This window comes from Dendropsophus ebraccatus, chromosome 13, assembly GCF_027789765.1.
Source record: "Dendropsophus ebraccatus isolate aDenEbr1 chromosome 13, aDenEbr1.pat, whole genome shotgun sequence".
NCBI lineage: Eukaryota > Metazoa > Chordata > Amphibia > Anura > Hylidae > Dendropsophus > Dendropsophus ebraccatus.
Window position 1 is genome coordinate 50,711,853 of NC_091466.1, and position 18,578 is coordinate 50,730,430.

The 18,578-nt window shown below is 48.3% G+C and overlaps 2 protein-coding genes across 3 annotated transcripts in view; one reads left to right on the plus strand and one right to left on the minus strand.

The window, feature by feature from the left end:
- ACTR10 (actin related protein 10) overlaps nt 1-18,578 on the plus strand; it is a 464,033-nt gene that overhangs the window by 26,428 nt on the left and 419,027 nt on the right. The gene's annotated exons all lie outside the window — the stretch shown is intronic.
- Nucleotides 1-18,578, minus strand: part of LOC138770554 (uncharacterized) — an 83,177-nt gene that overhangs the window by 5,645 nt on the left and 58,954 nt on the right. The window contains exon 2 of the mRNA XM_069949659.1: nt 9,442-9,559. Coding sequence (XP_069805760.1) covers nt 9,442-9,559 — 118 coding nt within the window. The remainder of the gene's footprint in view (nt 1-9,441; nt 9,560-18,578) is intronic.

Consider the following 18,578-nt stretch of genomic DNA (forward strand, 5'->3'; position numbering starts at 1 on the left):
CACAGCCTTGATAAAGTTCTCCCTCTGTGTTGATACCTTTCAAACCACAAGAGATATTGCAGATATGGTTGTACCAATCGATTTCTGAGACAATTGTAGTCATCTTTAATGTACTACATGACCATCTTGATCGTGGCTTCCAAGATGGCAGTCATGTTCCAGACATGCAGTAATACCTCGGTTCCCGAACAATATCTTTGGTATGTTTTCCTTGGTTTGCCTTTTTTATGTGCTACGTGATCACCTTTGCATTGGAAAAATTTGCCCTTGATCCAATATGGCTGCCATTAAAATGGAGGCATATCAATAAAAAGTAGAAACTCCCAAAACCTGCGCCACAGATGAATATAATGAAGGTAGATCAGTGATCAGTGATTTCAGATAATTGTATTAAAATCCCCATCCATTACACATTGGGGGTAATATACCATCATATTTGTGTCACGTTGTTAGATATAAAACTCTCATATATGCTGTATAATCTATTTCTGGTATAATTTGTGTATTTACTTATCACTTTTGTGGGGGGTGGGGGCGTTGTAGGTGAAAAATGAGGACAATGATCCAACAAATCAGTGTAAGCTTTTATCCAGTTGTCAGTGCAAGACGTAGGGGGTTATGTGGCTTATCCAGAATTAGAAAAATACTGCTGATTTTTTTTAAGAACAGCGCCATGCGTATCCTCAGGTTTTATGTGGTATTACAACTCAGTTTTATTCACATCACTAGTAAATGTGCCGCAGTACCACAGAAAACTGAGGACAATAGTGGCACTGTTTATGGATGGGGGCAGCTATGACCCAGATTTATCAAACTGTGGAAGGTTATGTTCACACACAGTTAAAACAACAGTGGTTGTCTTGTCATAAAAAATACATTGTGTGAACATAGCCTAAATCTGAAACTGGTGTCAGCTGCCCACAGCAACCAATCATAGCTCAGCTTTCCAGAGAATCTGTCAGGTCCATACCAGGTACAGAGCTGCAGACACAGGCAGATAGGTAATAGAGAGTGAATACAAGGGAAGCCTGTGTGTTTGCTGATGACCATTTGCACAGCTATAAAATTGTATTTTATATGTACTCAGTCATTTATTTCCCTAATCTTCACATATATACAGACAAATAGGCCGACCTGACTTTATAGTATACCAGGAGAAAACATTGTATTATTGGTAATATATAACTTTTTTAAAATATAGATAAAAAACTAATCAAGAACAGTGTGTGCTCACCTCCACAGCAAAACCAAACCACAAAAACTATATACAGATAGGCCACAGTACCATCATGCATCACTCAGTCAGGTGCGATAATACACATAGAGGCAACATAGTAGCTGCAAACAATGTATGATAGCAAATGCAAGATCAACCAATAAACAAGCAGGTGTGAACACAATGGGATGCACGCCAGCAGCTATTAACCCTGTTACGCCCTAAGCATGGTGCACAAATCTACCCCTGCTCACTCAGGGAATTATCAGAGTAGACGCCCTTATAATGGCGGCTCCTGCCCAGTGCTATCCCTACTCCCAGACCCTACGCTTACCCTTATGCTGCTCCCTACGCAGCATTTCATGTACAAAGCACTCGTCAGGGGATGATGATGATCCCGGGTATAGCACTGTATCGGTGTCACACAGCAACAGATTAGGCTATTAGCGTCCTCCAGGCACTCCGGCCACTGCTGTGATGTGCCACGTTTATTGAAGCCAGACGCACACTGTACTGAACCCCGATGCAGTGCTATACCCGGGATCATCATCCTCCCCTGACGAGTCCTTTGTACATGAAATGCTGCGTAGGGAGCAGCATAAGGGTAAGCCAATGGCGGATTATAATGTGGGCAGTTTGGGCGGCTGTCCGGGGCCCGAGGCTCCTGGGGGCCCATGCCACGCCGCCCACATTATAATGCCGCTGCGGCCCGACCCCCCCTCGCCACTGCAGGCTCTTGTGACCGCAAGAGTCCTGCTCTTACTGTCCCCGGCTGATGTGCGGCTGCCGGAGGTGTCCCGTCCTATCCCCCGGCAGCGCGCACATCAGATAGCTCCCCGTGCACCTGCTGCTGTGACTTCCGGCGCACGGGGAGCTCTGTGATGCGCGCGCTGCCGGGGACAGGATGGGACACCTCCGGCAGCCGCACATTAGCCGGGGACAGACGGAGAGGCTCGACGGGGGAACGGGTTGTAAGGTGTGGTTTTTTTTTGTGTTTTTTTAAATCTGCCTGCACGGAGGGGGAGGGGGGACCATCTATAAGAGGGGGGGAAAAGAGGGGGACCATCTATAGGGGGGGGGGAAGAGGGGGACCATCTATAAGAGGGGGGGAAGAGGGGGACCATCTATAAGGGGGGGGGGAAAGGGGGACCATCTATAAGAGGGGGGGAAGATGGGGACCATCTATAAGGGGGGGGGGAGGGGGACCATTTATAAGAGGGGGGGGAAGAGGGGGACCATCTATAAGAGGGGGGGGAAAGAGGGGGACCATCTATAAGAGGGGGGGAAAGAGGGGGACCATCTATAAGGGGGGGGGAGAGGGGGACCATCTATAAGAGCGGGACCATCTATAAGGGGGGGAAGAGGGGGACCATCTATAAGAAGGGGGGGAAGAGGGGGGACCATGTATAAGAGGGGGGGGGAAAGAGGGGTAACATCTATAAGGGGGGGAAGAGGGGGACCATCTATAAGGGGGGAAAGAGGGGGACCATCTATAAGGATATAAGGGGGGGAGAGGGGGACCATCTATAAGGGGGGGGGAAGATGGGGACCATCTATAAGGGGGGGGGGGGGGGACCATTTATAAGAGGGGGGGGGGGGAAGAGGGGGACCATCTATAAGAGGGGGGGGAAAGAGGGGGACCATCTATAAGAGGGGGGGGAAAGAGGGGGACCATCTATAAGGGGGGGGGGAGAGGGGGACCATCTATAAGAGCGGGACCATCTATAAGGGGGGGAAGAGGGGGACCATCTATAAGAAGGGGGGGAAGAGGGGGGACCATCTATAAGAGGGGGGGGGAAAGAGGGGTAACATCTATAAGGGGGGGAAGAGGGGGACCATCTATAAGGGGGGAAAGAGGGGGACCATCTATAAGGATATAAGGGGGGGAGAGGGGGACCATCTATAAGGGGGGGATGAGGGGGACCATCTATAAGGGGGGAAGAGGGGTACCACCTATAAGGAGGGGGGAAAGAGGGGGACCATCTATAAGGAGGGAAGAGGGTGGCCATCTATAAGGGGGGGAGAGGGGGACCATCTATAAGGGGGGGAAGAGGGGTACCATCTATAAGGAGGGGAAGAGGGGGACCATCTATAAGGAGGGAAGAGGGTGACCATCTTTAAGGGGGGGAGAGGGGGACCATCTCCTATAGGATTAGCACCCTCCTCTACTGATATCCTCTGTGCTGCTGTGACCCTCCCCTATTAGATCAGCGCCCTCCTCTCCTGACATCCTCTGTGCTGCTGTGACCCTCCCCTATTAGATCAGCGCCCTCCTCTCCTGACATCCTCTGTGCTGCTGGGACCTCTCCTATAGATCAGCACCCTCCTCTCCTGACATCCTCTGTGCTGCTGGGACCTTTCCTATAGGATTAGCACCCTCCTCTCCTGACCTCCTCTGTGCGGCTGTGACCTCCCCTATAAGATCAGCGCCCTCCTCTCCTGAAACCAGGTGGCAGTATGTTTATTGGGGGCAGTGGAGGTGGGGTGGACAAAGCTTACTGGGAGCAGCAAGGGACCAAACATTATGTTTATTGGGGCCAGCAGGGAGGGGAGGCAGGCAGTGTTTATCGGGGACAGCGGGGGGGGCAGTAGCGGAGTATAATGTGGGTGGATTGACCCCGGGGGGGGGGGGGGGGGGCAGGTTGGGTGGACAGCCCGGGGTCCTGGGTACATTTAATCCGCCACTGGGGTAAGCGTAGGGTGTGGGAGTAGGGATAGCACAGGGCAGGAGCCGCCATTATGAAGGCGTCTACTCCGATGGTTCCCTCAGTGAGGAAGAGTAGATTGGTGCACCTTGCTCAGGGCTTAACAGGGTTAATAGCTCCTGTACCTATCTACACTGGCATGCATCCCATCCTGTTCACACCTGCTTGTTTATTGGTTGATGTTGCATTTGCTTTCATACATTGTTTGCAGCTACTATGTTGCTACTATGTGTATTATTGACAGTGTACAATTACATTACACTGTATGGAATCACTGCTGTTATGTATACACTACGGCCGTGGTTGTCTGCGTCTACAAAAAAATAATTAACGGGTCTATTTTGTGCGGCCGCTATTCAGTAAACAGCGGCTGCACAATGTAAAGGACTATGAGCACACCCAAATGTGCCCGCATTCAAATTAAAATGAAGAGATGTTCACCTGCCCGATACTACAGTATCAGCCTTGTGAACATCTGAGACATGGGTTGTTGTTTGAAACATTAAACACCGGCTGTGTCAAATAGCGGCTGATGTTCATGCCATGTGTGAACATGGCCTTAGGGTGGATTTCCAAAAAGTATCCAAAAAACAAAAATTACTGCATGATGTTATTTTGGCGAAAAAAAGATCTAGACTGTCTGCACCTACCCCGCATATCGCATCCAGCACTTTCCTCCCCCCGCTGCCAACCTCACTCATAACCAGACTCCGGCCAAGCAGGGAGAGCGCTGCAGCATTTAACACAGAAGATCCCCCCACAGCAGGCAGACTCTGAGGAAGAAGATCAGTGGAAGAAGCAGGAGAGACACACAGAGGCCACCAGAGAGCAGTTACGGACCCTGCGCTGCTCCCTGCCCCTCCTCCAACACAGCTGCCTGTAAAACTACCTCTCCCAGCCCTTTTGCTAAAACTACCCCCAGCCCTACTACTGCCACTCCCCCCAGCCCTACTGCTGCCACTACCCCCAGCCCTACTGCTACTACTACCCCGAGCCCTACAGCTACTTCTCCCCCCAGCCTTACTGCTGCTACTACTACCCCAAGCCCTACATCTAGTACTACCCCGAGCCTTATAGCTACTACTACCCCACCCTTACTGCTACTACTACCCGAAGCCCTACTGCTACTACTAACCCCAGCCCTACTGCTACTATTACCTCTAGCCCTACTGCTATTACTACTTCTAGCCCTACTGCTTCTACTACCCCCAGCCCTACTGCTACTACTACCTCCAGCCCTTCTGCTACTACTACCTCTAGCCCTACTGCTACTACTACATCCAGCCCTACTGCTACTACTATCCCCAGCCGTACAGCTACTACTTCCCTAAGTCCTACTGCTGCTATTACTCTCAGCCCTACAGCTACTACTACCCCTAGCTCCCCAAAATAGTAATAAGTACAGGTTCTTCATATATAGAAAAGAAGATGTGCAGGGAACTCACCGTAAAAAGATGTGCATGGCACTCACCATAGAACCGTAAGAGGTGCTCACTACTATCTACATCCTCCTACCCTGCACCCTAAAGCTACTTTACTTTTATTTAATCCATGTTAAAAATCCATTACAAGGGATAATCACGGCAGGAATGCTAGCACCAGGCGTCTGGAGAAGCATACTGACGTACTCGAAACAGCTGTCACGCTGCCGCATGGTGCTGGCGTTCCTGCCGTCTTTATCCCGTGAAATGGATTTTTAACATGGTTTAAATAAAAGTCAAGTTTTACGGTGAGTGCCCTGCACATCTTATTTTTTCTATATATGAAGTAAGGGGGGAGAGAACACTCTGCTGGTACTTTTATGAACTCAATTTTGCACATATTGGACTGATCTCTATAGGCGATAGTGCCAATCATTGTCTCTATCACATTGGACACCCAGCCCTACAGCTACTACTGCCCCCAGCTCTATAGCTACTACTACCCCCAGCTGTATAGCTACTACTACCCCACTCCTTCAGCTACCACTACCCCCAGCCCTACTGCTGCCACTACCCCCAGCCCTAAAGCTACCACTATCCCCAGCCATACAGCTACTAATTCCCCCAGCCCTACTGCTCCTATTACTGCAAGTCCTACTGCTACTACTACCCCCAGCCCTTCAGCTACCACTACTGCCAGCCCTACAGCTACTACTACCCCCAGCCCTACAGCTACCACTTCTGCCAGCCCTACTGCTACTACTACCCCCAGCCCTACAGCTACTACTACCCCCAGCCCTACTGCTGCTATTACTCCCAGCCTTACTGCTACTACCCCAAGCCCTACTGCTCCTACTACCTGCAGTTCTACAGCTACTACTACCCCCAGCCCTAGTGCTACTACTATTCCTGGTGGATGGAACCAGTTGGGAGTAAATGATAGGGTATTAATATGGCATTGGAGAGGAATTGGACAGGGCAGGGGTCACACTTATTAGGGCATTTATACCCCAACGGGTCTCTGAGCGAGCAGGGGTAGTTTGGTTCACCTGACATAGGGGTATTAGGGACAAAGGTGCTCACTACATCCTCCTACCCTGCACATTTGGGATGAGCAGACTACCATTGATCTACAAGCAGTATACATTTGGTAAGATCGTTCTATACTTTAGCATATACATTATACCTTTAGGGTGCGTTCACACCTACCGCATCCGCAGCTTATTTTTCCGTGGAAATCCGCAGGTCTGGTAGTGCAGATTTCAACCTGCGAGAAATACGCGTATGTGTGCGTTTTGCGGTTTTTCTGCATCAAGTTTATCGCAACTGAAATGTCAGTTTAAAATGTCTCTCATTCTAAACGGACATTTCAGTTGCGATAAACTTGCTGCAGAAAAACCGCAAAACGCACACATACGCGGATATCTCGCAGGTTGAAATCTGCACCACCAGACCTGCGGATTTCCACGGAAAAATAAGCTGCAGATGCGGTAGGTGTGAACGCACCCTTAAGGGTGGGTTCAAACGCACCAGATCGCAGCAGATTTCACAGTACTGTCATTTTGTATGTCATTCTCCTGCCAGTATGTTCCGCCCCCCTCAACCCACCGCTACCCAGTGAAAACTTTATCTGTCTGCAGTCCGGCCTGCTTCTGTGGCTCACGGCTCCCTGACGTCCTCCTTAGCCAATAAGTGGCTGCGGCGGGACAGAGCACTGATTGGCTGAGCGGGATGTCAGGGAGCCGGAAGCCACAGAAACAAGCCAAATTGCGAACGGGTAAAGTATTCACCGAGTAGCGGTGGGTTGGGCGGGAGGCGGAGTTAGGGGGATTTGGTGCGTGTGAACCCACCCAACAATGTTTTACAGTCTTTGTCCCTCCTTTGTGGTTATAACAGGATTTATGGTGCCTGTAATGTTGTGTCCGCACTGCACATGTGTCAGTCTAGTCTTACAGTATAGCAGCTATCTGACAGTAAATGTATGTTACACCTAACAACAAATCAGAGTACAGTCTACTTTATAAATATACATAAATATGTTTTTTTTTTTTTTGTAAAGGAGAACTCAGTAATCATGCAAAAAATTACATTTATTCTTACATCTGTAGGATGTGCTATTACTTTGCCCTTTTTTTATTTAATTATTTTTAACCCCCAATCCCCCCCCCCCCCCCCCCCCCCCCCCGCAGCCCCCATACACCTGCATCGATTTATTCAAAAACTTATCTACTTCCTGTTTCGGCAACATCTTAATTTTCTCACCACTCACAGCACTGTGTCTGTCTGCTGCTATGGAGGATGGCCGGGCTGCTGTGTCTGCTGCTATGGAGAATGGCCGGGCTGCTGTGTCTGTCGGCCATTATGGAGGATGGCCGGGCTGCTGTCTCTGTCGGCCGCTATGGAGGATGGCCGGCTGCTGTCTCTGTCGGCCGCTATGGAGGATGGCCGGGCTGCTGTGTCTGTCGGCCGCTATGGAGGATGGCCGGGCTGCTGTGTCTGTCGGCCGCTTTGGAGGATGGCCGGGCTGCTGTGTCTGTCGGCCGCTATGGAGGATGGCCGGGCTGCTGTGTCTGTTGGCTATTATGGAGGATGGCCGGGCTGCTGTCTCTGTCGGCGGCTATGGAGGATGGCCGCCTGCTGTCTCTGTCGGCCGCTATGGAGGATGGCCGGGCTGCTCTGTCTGCCGGCCGCTACGGAGGATGGCTAGGCTGCTGTGTCTGCCGGCCGCTATGGAGGATGGCCGGGCTGCTCTGTCTATCGGCCACTATGGAGGATGGCCGGCTGCTGTGTCTATCGGCCACTGTGCTGATGACATTGTCCCGGGTCTACAGGCAGAAGGGGAAGCCTATATTGGAATCCTCCCCCATTACAGCATGGAGGAGATGCTATGGTTGGGGGAGAATTCCACTACAGGCTTCCCCATCTGCCCGTATAGCCAGGATGATGTACTGCAACTCCTCCCCCCGCACGCGCGTTTCAGCAGCTCTTTAATGTGTGGTGTGTGGGATTGGGGGGATTTCACTGTGCAAGAGAAGTGGCGGCTCCGGTCATCCTCAAGGCCCCAGCATCTCTGTGGCGCTGTAAGACGAGGGGGATTCCACTCCAGGCCTCCTCGTCTGCCTGTAGAGCCCATAGAGGGACAATGTGCAGCAGCACCCCCCTTGCTTACCAGCATCTCAGCGTCTCTGTAATGTGTTGGGAGGATTTCACTCCAGGCTTCCCCGTAACCCCCTGTGTCACTTTCCATCTACTGTGGCCCCCAGCTGTTGCACAGCTACAACTACCATTATGTCCTGGTGACATTACATGATGGGAGTTGTAGTTAGGTAACTTGAAAAGCTCCAGGTTGCAGAACTACAATTCCCATCTTGTACTGTCACCACAACATGAGAATGGGGCTTGTAGTTATGCAAATATGAGAGCTCCAAGTTGAAGAACTACAACTCCCATGATCATGTTGTGGGGACTATACTTTATGGGACTTGTAGTTTTACAGCTTGGAGCTCTCCTGTTTGCATAACTAAAAGTCCCATCTTGTACCATATATATCGTTATTATTATTATTTTATTTATTTAACATGACAGATCACACAGTAGATCCTGATCCAGTGATAGCATTGTCACATATTACTGCACATCTGGATAAAGTCTTAGGCCAGGCCCATGTATGTGTGCTATGTGATTTCCCTCTCTACCTTATAGGAGTATATTCCTTCCTATGTCCGCAGAGGTGCTGGAGATCACATAACACACACAGTGCATGAGCCCGGCCATAGACCACAGCCACCACCCAGCAGTTATCATGGCCAACTAAGCCCCGCCCCCTGCATGGAACATGGCAAAATGGCAGTTGGGAAATGGCTGAACATGGGGAATAAGTAACAGAGTGTGAGGTATTTATAGCTCCCCATTCTACACATCTCCTCCCATCACCACTGTCTCCTATGGGGGGGGGGCACCTATGTGGTCATGTGATCAGGGAGGAGTATCCACAGGTACAGATACTCCTGGACAGGACATCCCACTATGTACACAACCCCATCTCTATACAACCCTTTCTGCTATACCCTGCTATACTGGATGGGGAATTCTTACTCACATGTTGCTCGAAGACAACTGGAACGTCCTTTTCCTCTACGGACTGCTCCACGTCCATCTTCGGCTCCTCTTCCATTTCTACAAATCGCCTCCTGTCTCCAATCTCTCGCAGAAATCGCCTGTGTGTGTGAAAAAATTAAAGATTACATGGAGAAAACTGATTGAAAAATAGAAAATAACAAAAAATACCGGGAGCCAATGGATGTGCGTACTTACGCTCCAACTCCTAATAAAGCTCTGAAGGGTCCAGTAGCTGTTCTATTATGATGTCATATTTCTTTTGTTTTGTTTTTTTAAATAAACTTTATTTAAACATCTTGATACAAACACTTGTACTAACCATATAATGCAATATCACTGATATAAACATTACATACATAATGAACAATTGGCCATTGGCGGAAATTTCTTGTTTGGATGAATAAGATCTTGGTCTATCCGCTATTATAATGTTGCTCAAACAAAAAAACATTTAGCAAAAGGTTTCAGCCCCTTCCTATAAGAATATTTTTCCCTATATAATTACTATTTTATTAATAGTTTTATATAAGGGTAATAAGTGATTATTATTACATATCTGCCGCTACTTTCCTGCCTGCTCTGCCTGTGTAAGCCTCAGGTCTCTTTTGGGGTTTAGTGTTTATGTTCATCTTGACTATTGTGCAGGGCCGTCTTACCCATTGGGCAGGGTAGGCGGCTGCCCGGGGGCCCTTGCATCCTAGGCGGCCCCTGCCCTCTGTGACCTGTATTTTTCGCTTTATAAGATGCACTTATAAAACTAAGTGTGTCCTATAAAGTGAAGACGGCTTCCAAGCAGTGCTGAGCACCGCAAGGAAGCCGTCCCGCCCGCCCCCTCTATTGCCGCTCACTATGCATATGCATAGTGAGCGGCCCTGAGCGACCCCCCTCCGCCCGCCCGCCCCTTCTATCGCTTCTCTGCTGAGCCGATCAGAAGCCCAGGAGAGTGCAATGAGCAGCTCTTTCATGGGCTTCTGATCGACTCAGCTAAGCGGCGATAGAAGGGGCGGGCGGTCCAGGAACTCATTTACCATCCGCCGGCCCCAGCAGCTGAAGTCTCCCGTCAGCGCGCCGGGAACAGACAGCGGGGTACAGAGACGCTGCCGGTGTCCTGGATGTGTCGTGCAGCCGGACACTTCTGGCACAGGCAGTCTCTCTGCACCCCGCTGCCTGTGCCGGAGGATGTCGGGAGTGGCGCGCTGACGGGAGAGGAGCTGCTGGGGCTGGCGGACAGGTGAGTAACTGTTTTTTTTGTTTTGGGGGGCACTGGCTACTATGGGGGGCTCTGGTAGCCTAGTTGTCCCCCCCATCAGTCATGTCCCTGGTAGCCTAGTTGTCCCCCCCCCATCAGTCATGTCCCTGGTAGCCTAGTTGTCCCCCCCATCAGTGATGTCCCTGGTAGCCTAGTTGTCCCCCCCCCATCAATCATGTCCCTGGGATCCTAGTTAACCCCCAAATAAAAAAATAAGCATCCCACTCACCTTACGCGGCCCGCAAGAGACTAAAGACACGCGCCGCTCTGCTGGGGAAGAAGCCGGCACAGACAGCATCCTCCAGCTGTCACAGACACCGGAGGATGCGGTGTATGCCGGCTTCTTCCCCAGCAAAGCGGCGAGCATCACAGGGGAGCTGCGGGCCGCGGGCCGCATCGGGAGGTCTCAGGGGCCGGATGCGGCCCGCGGGCCGGAGGTTCCCCACCCCTGCTCTAGGACTACGATACCCAGCTCTTCCCGGTACCCCTGGTGGCAATGGGCACTGGGGTAATATTGGGGGGTTAGTGTTTGCCATTTTATACCAACTTAGACTAGGCCCCGACTTAGTAATGGTTTCTGTCTAGCAGACAGCTTCCATTAGGAAGTCTGAAAGTAAAGAAAAATAAAACACAACCAATCTCAGCCAAATCTCAGCCAATCTGCGGCTGAAGCAGTGTCCCTGCTCAGCTGCTGATTACAAGAAGATGGGTAGAAAACTGGAGGGAAAGTTAGCCAACCCCCGGTCTCCCCTTCTCCGGGTCACTGAATTCCTCCTTTCTGGAGCGGGTCATCATTTTGACATCCATGTTCGAGGAAAGACAACGACCCGAGAGACGCCCAATGTCACACAAAGACTTTCACATTGCAAGGTAAAAACACAGAAAAGACGCCATGCGGCGGTTTTTCTGGCGTTTTGTTTTTTTTTGTGGGGGGGGGGGGGGCATAAAAAAAATGCCACAAAAACCTTGGTGTGAAGGCATCCAAAAACATTTCCAACGTTCTGAACATGAAAATGATTTCTTCCCTATGGAAATTCTCTGATGCTCTCTAATTGCTCAGTATAACATTTCCCACATTCTGCAAATGGAAATGGTCTCTCCCCTGTGTGAGAAGATCTGATTTATAAATAAATCATTTGCCACATTTTGAATATGAAAATGGCTTCTCGTCTGTGTCAGATATTAGTTTGTCAAAAAATTCAAAATTATATCTTTGATTAATTTTTACAAAAATCCAATATACACATTATACAATTTCATAAAAATTTTACATTTACTGACAAACAATAACCCTAAAGGACAGAGAGGTAAAAATATATATATTAGTAATTACAAAAAAACCAACACACCCTTCTAATCCTGAAGTGGTAGATAATGTTTCATCTCTGTGTCATTTGTCCATTTGCCCCAAAGATAAACAGAGGGTTTTTTGTTGTTGTTTTTTTTTTTACTTAAAAAGGAAATCCTTTCGTACCCCTGTACCTTTTTATCTAGGTTTTCCCAGTGGGATATTAATGGCGGGCGGCAATAATCCAGCTCCGGAGAATCACCAGTCTTGCCGTTAATAGTAATTTCAAAACTATGTTCCTATGTTTACCTAACTGATTAGAACAACCCAGAATCCCACCTAGCGCACTATAAGGGGGCCCAGTTCCTAATTTATTCCGTGTATATTCTACCACCACATGCATATAATTAGCTTCTGGTTCCCCTCATGTAAGGCACCTATCATTACTCCGATACCCCATCCTATACAATACATTTAGCGTGTTACTCAGTCTATTGATTATCCTAAGGGTGCGTTTACACTGAAAGATTTATCCAACAGATTTTGGAAGCCAAAGCCAGGAATGGATTCAAAAAGAGGATAGATCCCAGTCTTTCCTTTATAACCTGATCCCTGTTTATAGTCTGCTCCTGGTTTTGGCTTCAAAGATCTGTCAGATAAATCTGTCTGTGTAAACGCACCATTAACAGGGTCCTCATAAATTTTATTAATGAAGACTTTAACCATGTTTGATACAACACTATCCCATTCTTCTTCTCCCACTGGGCCAAGTTATTTTTTCCAGACTTTCCTATTAACCAATCAGTAGTTACCCATCATACTGAATTGTAGTGCCTTTACATAGAGAGATTTATCTGACAGTTTATTGAAGCCAAAGCCAGGAATGGATTTGAAAAGAAGAGAAATCTGTCTTTCCTTTATGACCTGTTCTATGTTAATAGTCTGTTCCTGGCTTTGGCTTTAAAAATCTGTCAGATAGATATTTGTGTAAATGCACCATTATGCTGACCACACCGTGTATGTAATGGAACAGAGGGGATTACTTCCCGCGGAAACAAGTTTGAGGCCTAGTGTGTGCCAGGGTCTGAGGTGGGGTCTCCTCCGTTCCATTACATAATGGTGTGATAATTCAGTATGATAGGTAACTAATGCCTGTCCACCCCCCCCCCCCCCCCCCCGGTAGAGCCCCCAACACTTACCCCATCATGGCAGTCACACCCCCAAAGCCAGTCCCACCCTGGAGAAATCGCTGTCGGGCTCATCTATTCTCTGTGGCAGGACCAGCTTCGAGAGCCAGACCAGCAGGAGGGGATAAGTATCAGGATCTTCACCGGGGGGTCGGACAGGCTTTACTGGGGGGTCAGGTAGGCTCTGCCCTGGGTGCTGGGGGACAGGTTTCTCAAAATCTTTATACTTAATATTCTAAACATGAAGACGGTTTCTTCTCTTTGATGTGTCACACCCCCTGTGTGATATATATTTTGTCTTACAGTCTGTGATGAGTTAGAAAAACGTAAAAGAATCGGAAGACATCTTTTCGTTATGAGGGGCTGAGGGTCTATCTAGGATAATGGCTTGTTCTCTGTATGTGTCTTGTGTAATATGATGATCAACAGCTTCAGAATCTGAAGACGTCAGATTTCCTGAGCTCTTGGTACCGTCATCTGCCAAGAATAAATTATAAGAATAAACAATATAACCTTGAAAATGATATTGATATTTTATACCTTTCTAAAAATTCCAGTCAATTCAGTAGCACAAAGCAAAAGTCAATTATTAAAATGTATCTGCCATCAGGGCTGCTGTCGGATCAGTGATGAATTCCATATTTTGGGTAAAAATTCGAGTCTCCATGGCTATGAACATGCATGAAACTATAATGCGCACCACCCTCTTTCTGATCCATTAGGATTGTGTGCATTACAGTCTTCAGTCTTGCGCATGATGGTCTCATGCGTGTTCGTAGGCACTGAGACTAGAATTTTCACCTGCATCGTGGAATTCACCACTGATCCAGCAGCAACCATCTTAAAGTTGTTTTCTGAGAAATACCTTAAAATTTGAATACCTTAAAATGCAGTGGAGTCATTCTCACCTGCCCCAATCCCCTGCTGCTGCATTTTAGTCACCTTCCCCCAGTTCTGAGCTGCTGCTTTCTGCTGAAGAGACAAAAAGCTTTGTCCGAGCTTTTTACACGTCTCTGCTCTGATCTACCCCCCCCCCCCCCCCCGCCCGCATTCCCTGAAGGCTCGTGTAAACAACGTTCCTGACTGTCACTGCTAATGCAAGAAAGGTTAAAGGGAAACTCCAGGTAGAGGTAAAAGAAAAATGAAACTTCTGCAGAAGCATATAACAATACTTTCCTATCTATCCCAGTTTTGAAACTAGCAAAAATCAATTTATTTTGGGGGGTTTTGTTCTGTTTTGTGTTTCTGTATTTCCTGGTTGAGCAGATGTACTCAGTACTACAGGTTCCAGAATGCAATGCTTTCCCTCAGCTGTTCCATCACAGTCCCCCACCCTGCCCAATCCCCGCCCAAAGCTGTTGCAGAACATCTAGGCTGTGTTCCCACGTTGCAGTTTCATTGTGTTAATGAATTATTTGCAGTACTTTATCATTTCATTGTGGTCTCACCCACCCCCAGCACGCTGTATTCTCTACCTGTAACACCAATATTAGAATAAAGCAAAGAACTTTTCTGATTCATTTTTTTTTTCTTTTCATCTCCACGCACATATTATGATCAAGCATCTTTTATCTTTTAAATTGATTCCCACAAAAAAGACTTTATCCGATATTATCTTACATGGGATATACTGTTTATGCCTTTTTTTTTGTGCAGGTGGGATTGGCAGTGTCGGCTCTTATCCTCTCTGCTGTTTAGCATTATCTATTTGTGTTACTGCATCATTTTTGTGCAGATGCTGCAGTACTGCAATGACACTCCAACATGTGTGAACATAGCCCTAACTTCTCTGTAGACTTTTGCACAATCAGCGAAGCTGAAACACCTGCCTCTGGCCAGTCTGAGATGGTAAATCACACCCTGCCCCCTCTCTGCATCATCATCCTGTGCACAATGTGAGACAGAGGCATGGAAGATTTGTCTCCTAAGGGGGAGAGCAGTGGGAGCAGGAGACAATGTGGATTGGCACAGAGGCCATTTTTCTTCACTTCCTGGATTTCTATCAGCTACCAGTGTGGCAGAACCGTTCAGATACGGTAATACATTGTATAGACACATCTACTGTATATAACTTTTAATGTACTTTTAATAGAAAACAAGTTTTTCTTATCTTGAGTTCCCCTTTAATTTGATGTCAAGTTGCTGGTGACCTTACTGTGATTAACCCTCCCAGCAAAGTACAGCTGTGTGGATAGTGGGAATTTGGAGTAGCGTGTCTGATGGCTACAACAAAGCAACTGAAGGATCTTTCATGCAGCCCAATTGCTCAATTTCTCATGCCATGTAAATGCACTGCAAAGGGGTCACCTATCTCGCTGACCAAAGCTTGTTTTGCGGCCCCTACGGCCCTCAGCTCACCTGTCTAATACACTGCAGAACATCCCCATAGAAGAGGCTGTAGTTGTTACACTGAATACCTTTTATTGTTGTTTAATTAAATACATTTTAAAGAGAAATACTTTTTATTACGGCCTCATATCGACTTGTGGAGAAAGAGCTCTTTAGCCAGGTTACTGCATACACATGAAATTTTGTGGCATTTCACTGGATCTGCTGGGGGCTGTAGTGCTCCGGACCTAGGCAGCTTCCCCAACCCTAAGTGCCCTATTAAAGGGAACGATAATTGGCGAACAAGGCTGATTATTGCTCTGCATAAGGGTCCATTTACAAAGAAAGATTATCTGACAGGTTATCTGCCAAAGATTTGAAGCCAAAGCCAGGAACAGACTATAAACCGAGATCAGGTCATAAAGTAAAGACTGAGATTTCTCCTCTTTTCTAATCCATTCCTGGCTTTGGCTTCAAATATTTAGCAGATAATCTTTCTGTGTAAATAAACCCTTATAGAGACAAAAGGGGATCTATTAGGGTACAAACACACACACACCGTATACGCAGCGTATTTACTGCTGCGATACACAGGTAATACGCAGCAGATTAGATCTAAATAACTGAACACAGCATCAAGTCTGCACCATCAAATCTGCTGCGTATCTGCTGCATATACGGTGTGTGTGTTTGTACCCTTAAAAGGCTAAAATGCCTTTTTTAGGAGCAGATGGGCCCGGTGGGTGTAAATATTTTCACAAATGGTCTATTTGCAAATATTTCATTTGCATTGGCCCCATCTGCGCCGGAGGGGCGGAGAGGGAGCGTTGCAGACTCTGCGTGCGCCGTATTTATCATTTTTTCTGAGGAAAGATTATAGCGAAAACCAGACAGAAGCAGCCTAGTAGTACCAGGGTGGGAAGGGCCATTTTTGGGCCCTCCCCAGCCTAATAATACCAGCCTGCTACCGCCCAGTCCAGTAACACCAATTTCAACGCTCCGGGACTACTGGTACCTTGCTCGTCCTAGTACCCCTTGTGGCATTGGGTACTGGAGTAATATTGGAGGGGGGGTAGCTTTAGCCATATATCAGACAGCTTCAAATACAAAATCTGAAAGTAAAGAATAATAAAACACAACACAATACAGAAAAGTATTTTATTTAAAAAAAAGAACACCCCATACCCCTCGTTGACCATTTTATAAAAAAATAAACAAAATAAAAAACATGCTGGTCATCAACGTAGTCCAACGAATTTGACGTAATCCACAGGATACCGATATCTGAAAAACAAAAGGGAAAAACACACAAAATAAATGCCAGTAGCAGAACACCCCTCATTGTGACAGGTATTCTGTACCTTTTAGCATGCAGCATCTTAGCAGATGCTGCCTACAGTGTGGCACAGAAGGGGTTAGGTCAGTGCCGAATTTACCACTAGGCACCCGTGGTCCGGTGCCTAGGGCGGCACCTTGCAGGGGGGCAGCACCAGAGAGCAGGGGAAAGAAAACAACTTTTTTTGTTTTTATTTTTGGAAGTCTCCCACCTCTCTTTCTGACTTGCCATTGCCTTTGCCTTATTGCCAGTCACAGTATGGTGGTATTGATCAGGTTTGGTGTGGCAGTGTCAAATGTGACACCTGGAGCTATTACCTACCAATCTACCAATCCGGTGGTGGGGCATCTTCAAGTGTAGTGCCTAGGGCAGCAGCAGCTGCTAATACGGCCCTGGGTTACATATGCATAGTTGCCAACAGTCCCGTTTTCGCTGGGACTGTCCTGGATTTGACAGGCCAGTCCCGAATAAGTAATGTCCTGGATTTGCCCCGGTAAGCTCCGCCCCTGTGACGTCACGTCCCGCCCCCGTGGCGGTCCCCAATGCAGCCCCCAATGCATTGAAGCCTAAGCACAGGCTTTTTGGCCGGAGGCTATATATTCTGCCTCCAGCCACCAGAGGCCGCTCTCTTCTCCCAGCTACAGGACCTGACAGTGAGGTCACTCACTCCTGTCTCTGGGATATAAGAGCAAGATGGCCGTGTGCTGCAGGGAGCCAGGTAATAAGGTGTCCACATGAGGGGGATTATGCTGAAGGAATGGTATACAGTGTATACCAGTGACTGGTATACAGTGTATACCAGTCACAGCTCTGATTAGCAGTCTGATTACCAGTATACTAGCCTCTCACACCAATGTATAGTTTATAATCCCCCTCATGAGGGCACCTCATTATACCACCAGTATTATACAGTGCTGTGAGACTGCTGGTATACTGAGGAGCCCACATGAGGGAGATAATGCTGAAGGAGATAACGCTATGTACATTGGTATGAGAGGCTAGGACACTGGAAGATTGGTAATCACAGCTGTGACTGGTATACAGTGTCCTAGCCTCTCACACCAATGTATATAGCTTTACCTCCTTCAGCATCATCCCCTCATGTGGGCCCCTCAGTATACCAGCAGTCTCGCAGTACTCACTGTATTATACTGGTGGTATAATGAGGGGCCCACATGAGGGGATGATGCTGAAGGATGATGATGGGCATGATGCTAAAGTCTGCCCCAGTCACCCTCCAGTCTGCCTCAGCTACCCCAAGTAGCCCCCTGTCTGCCTCTGCTACCCCAAGTAGCCCCCAGTCTGCTTCAGCTACCCCCATCACCACCAAGTCTGCCCCAGTCTCCCCCCAGTCTGCTCCAGTCACCCCCAGTCTGCTCCAGTCACCCCCAGTCTGCCCCAGCTACCCCCAGTCTGCCCCAGCTACCCCAAGTAACCCCCAGTCACCCCCCAGTCTGCCTAAGTTACCCCCAGTCACCACCCAGTCTTCCCCAGTCTGCCCCAGCTACTCTAGTCTGCCCCAGAGACCCCCAGTCTTCCCCAGCTAGCCCCAGTCTGCCCCAGCTACCCCAAGTAACCCCCAGTCACCCCCCAGTCTGCTTAAGCTACCCCCACTCACCACCCAGTCTGTTCCAGTCACCCCCAGTCTGCCCCAGCTACCCCCAGTCTGCCCCAGCTACCCCAAGTGACCCCCAGTCACCCCCAAGTCTGCTTAAGTTACCCCCAGTCA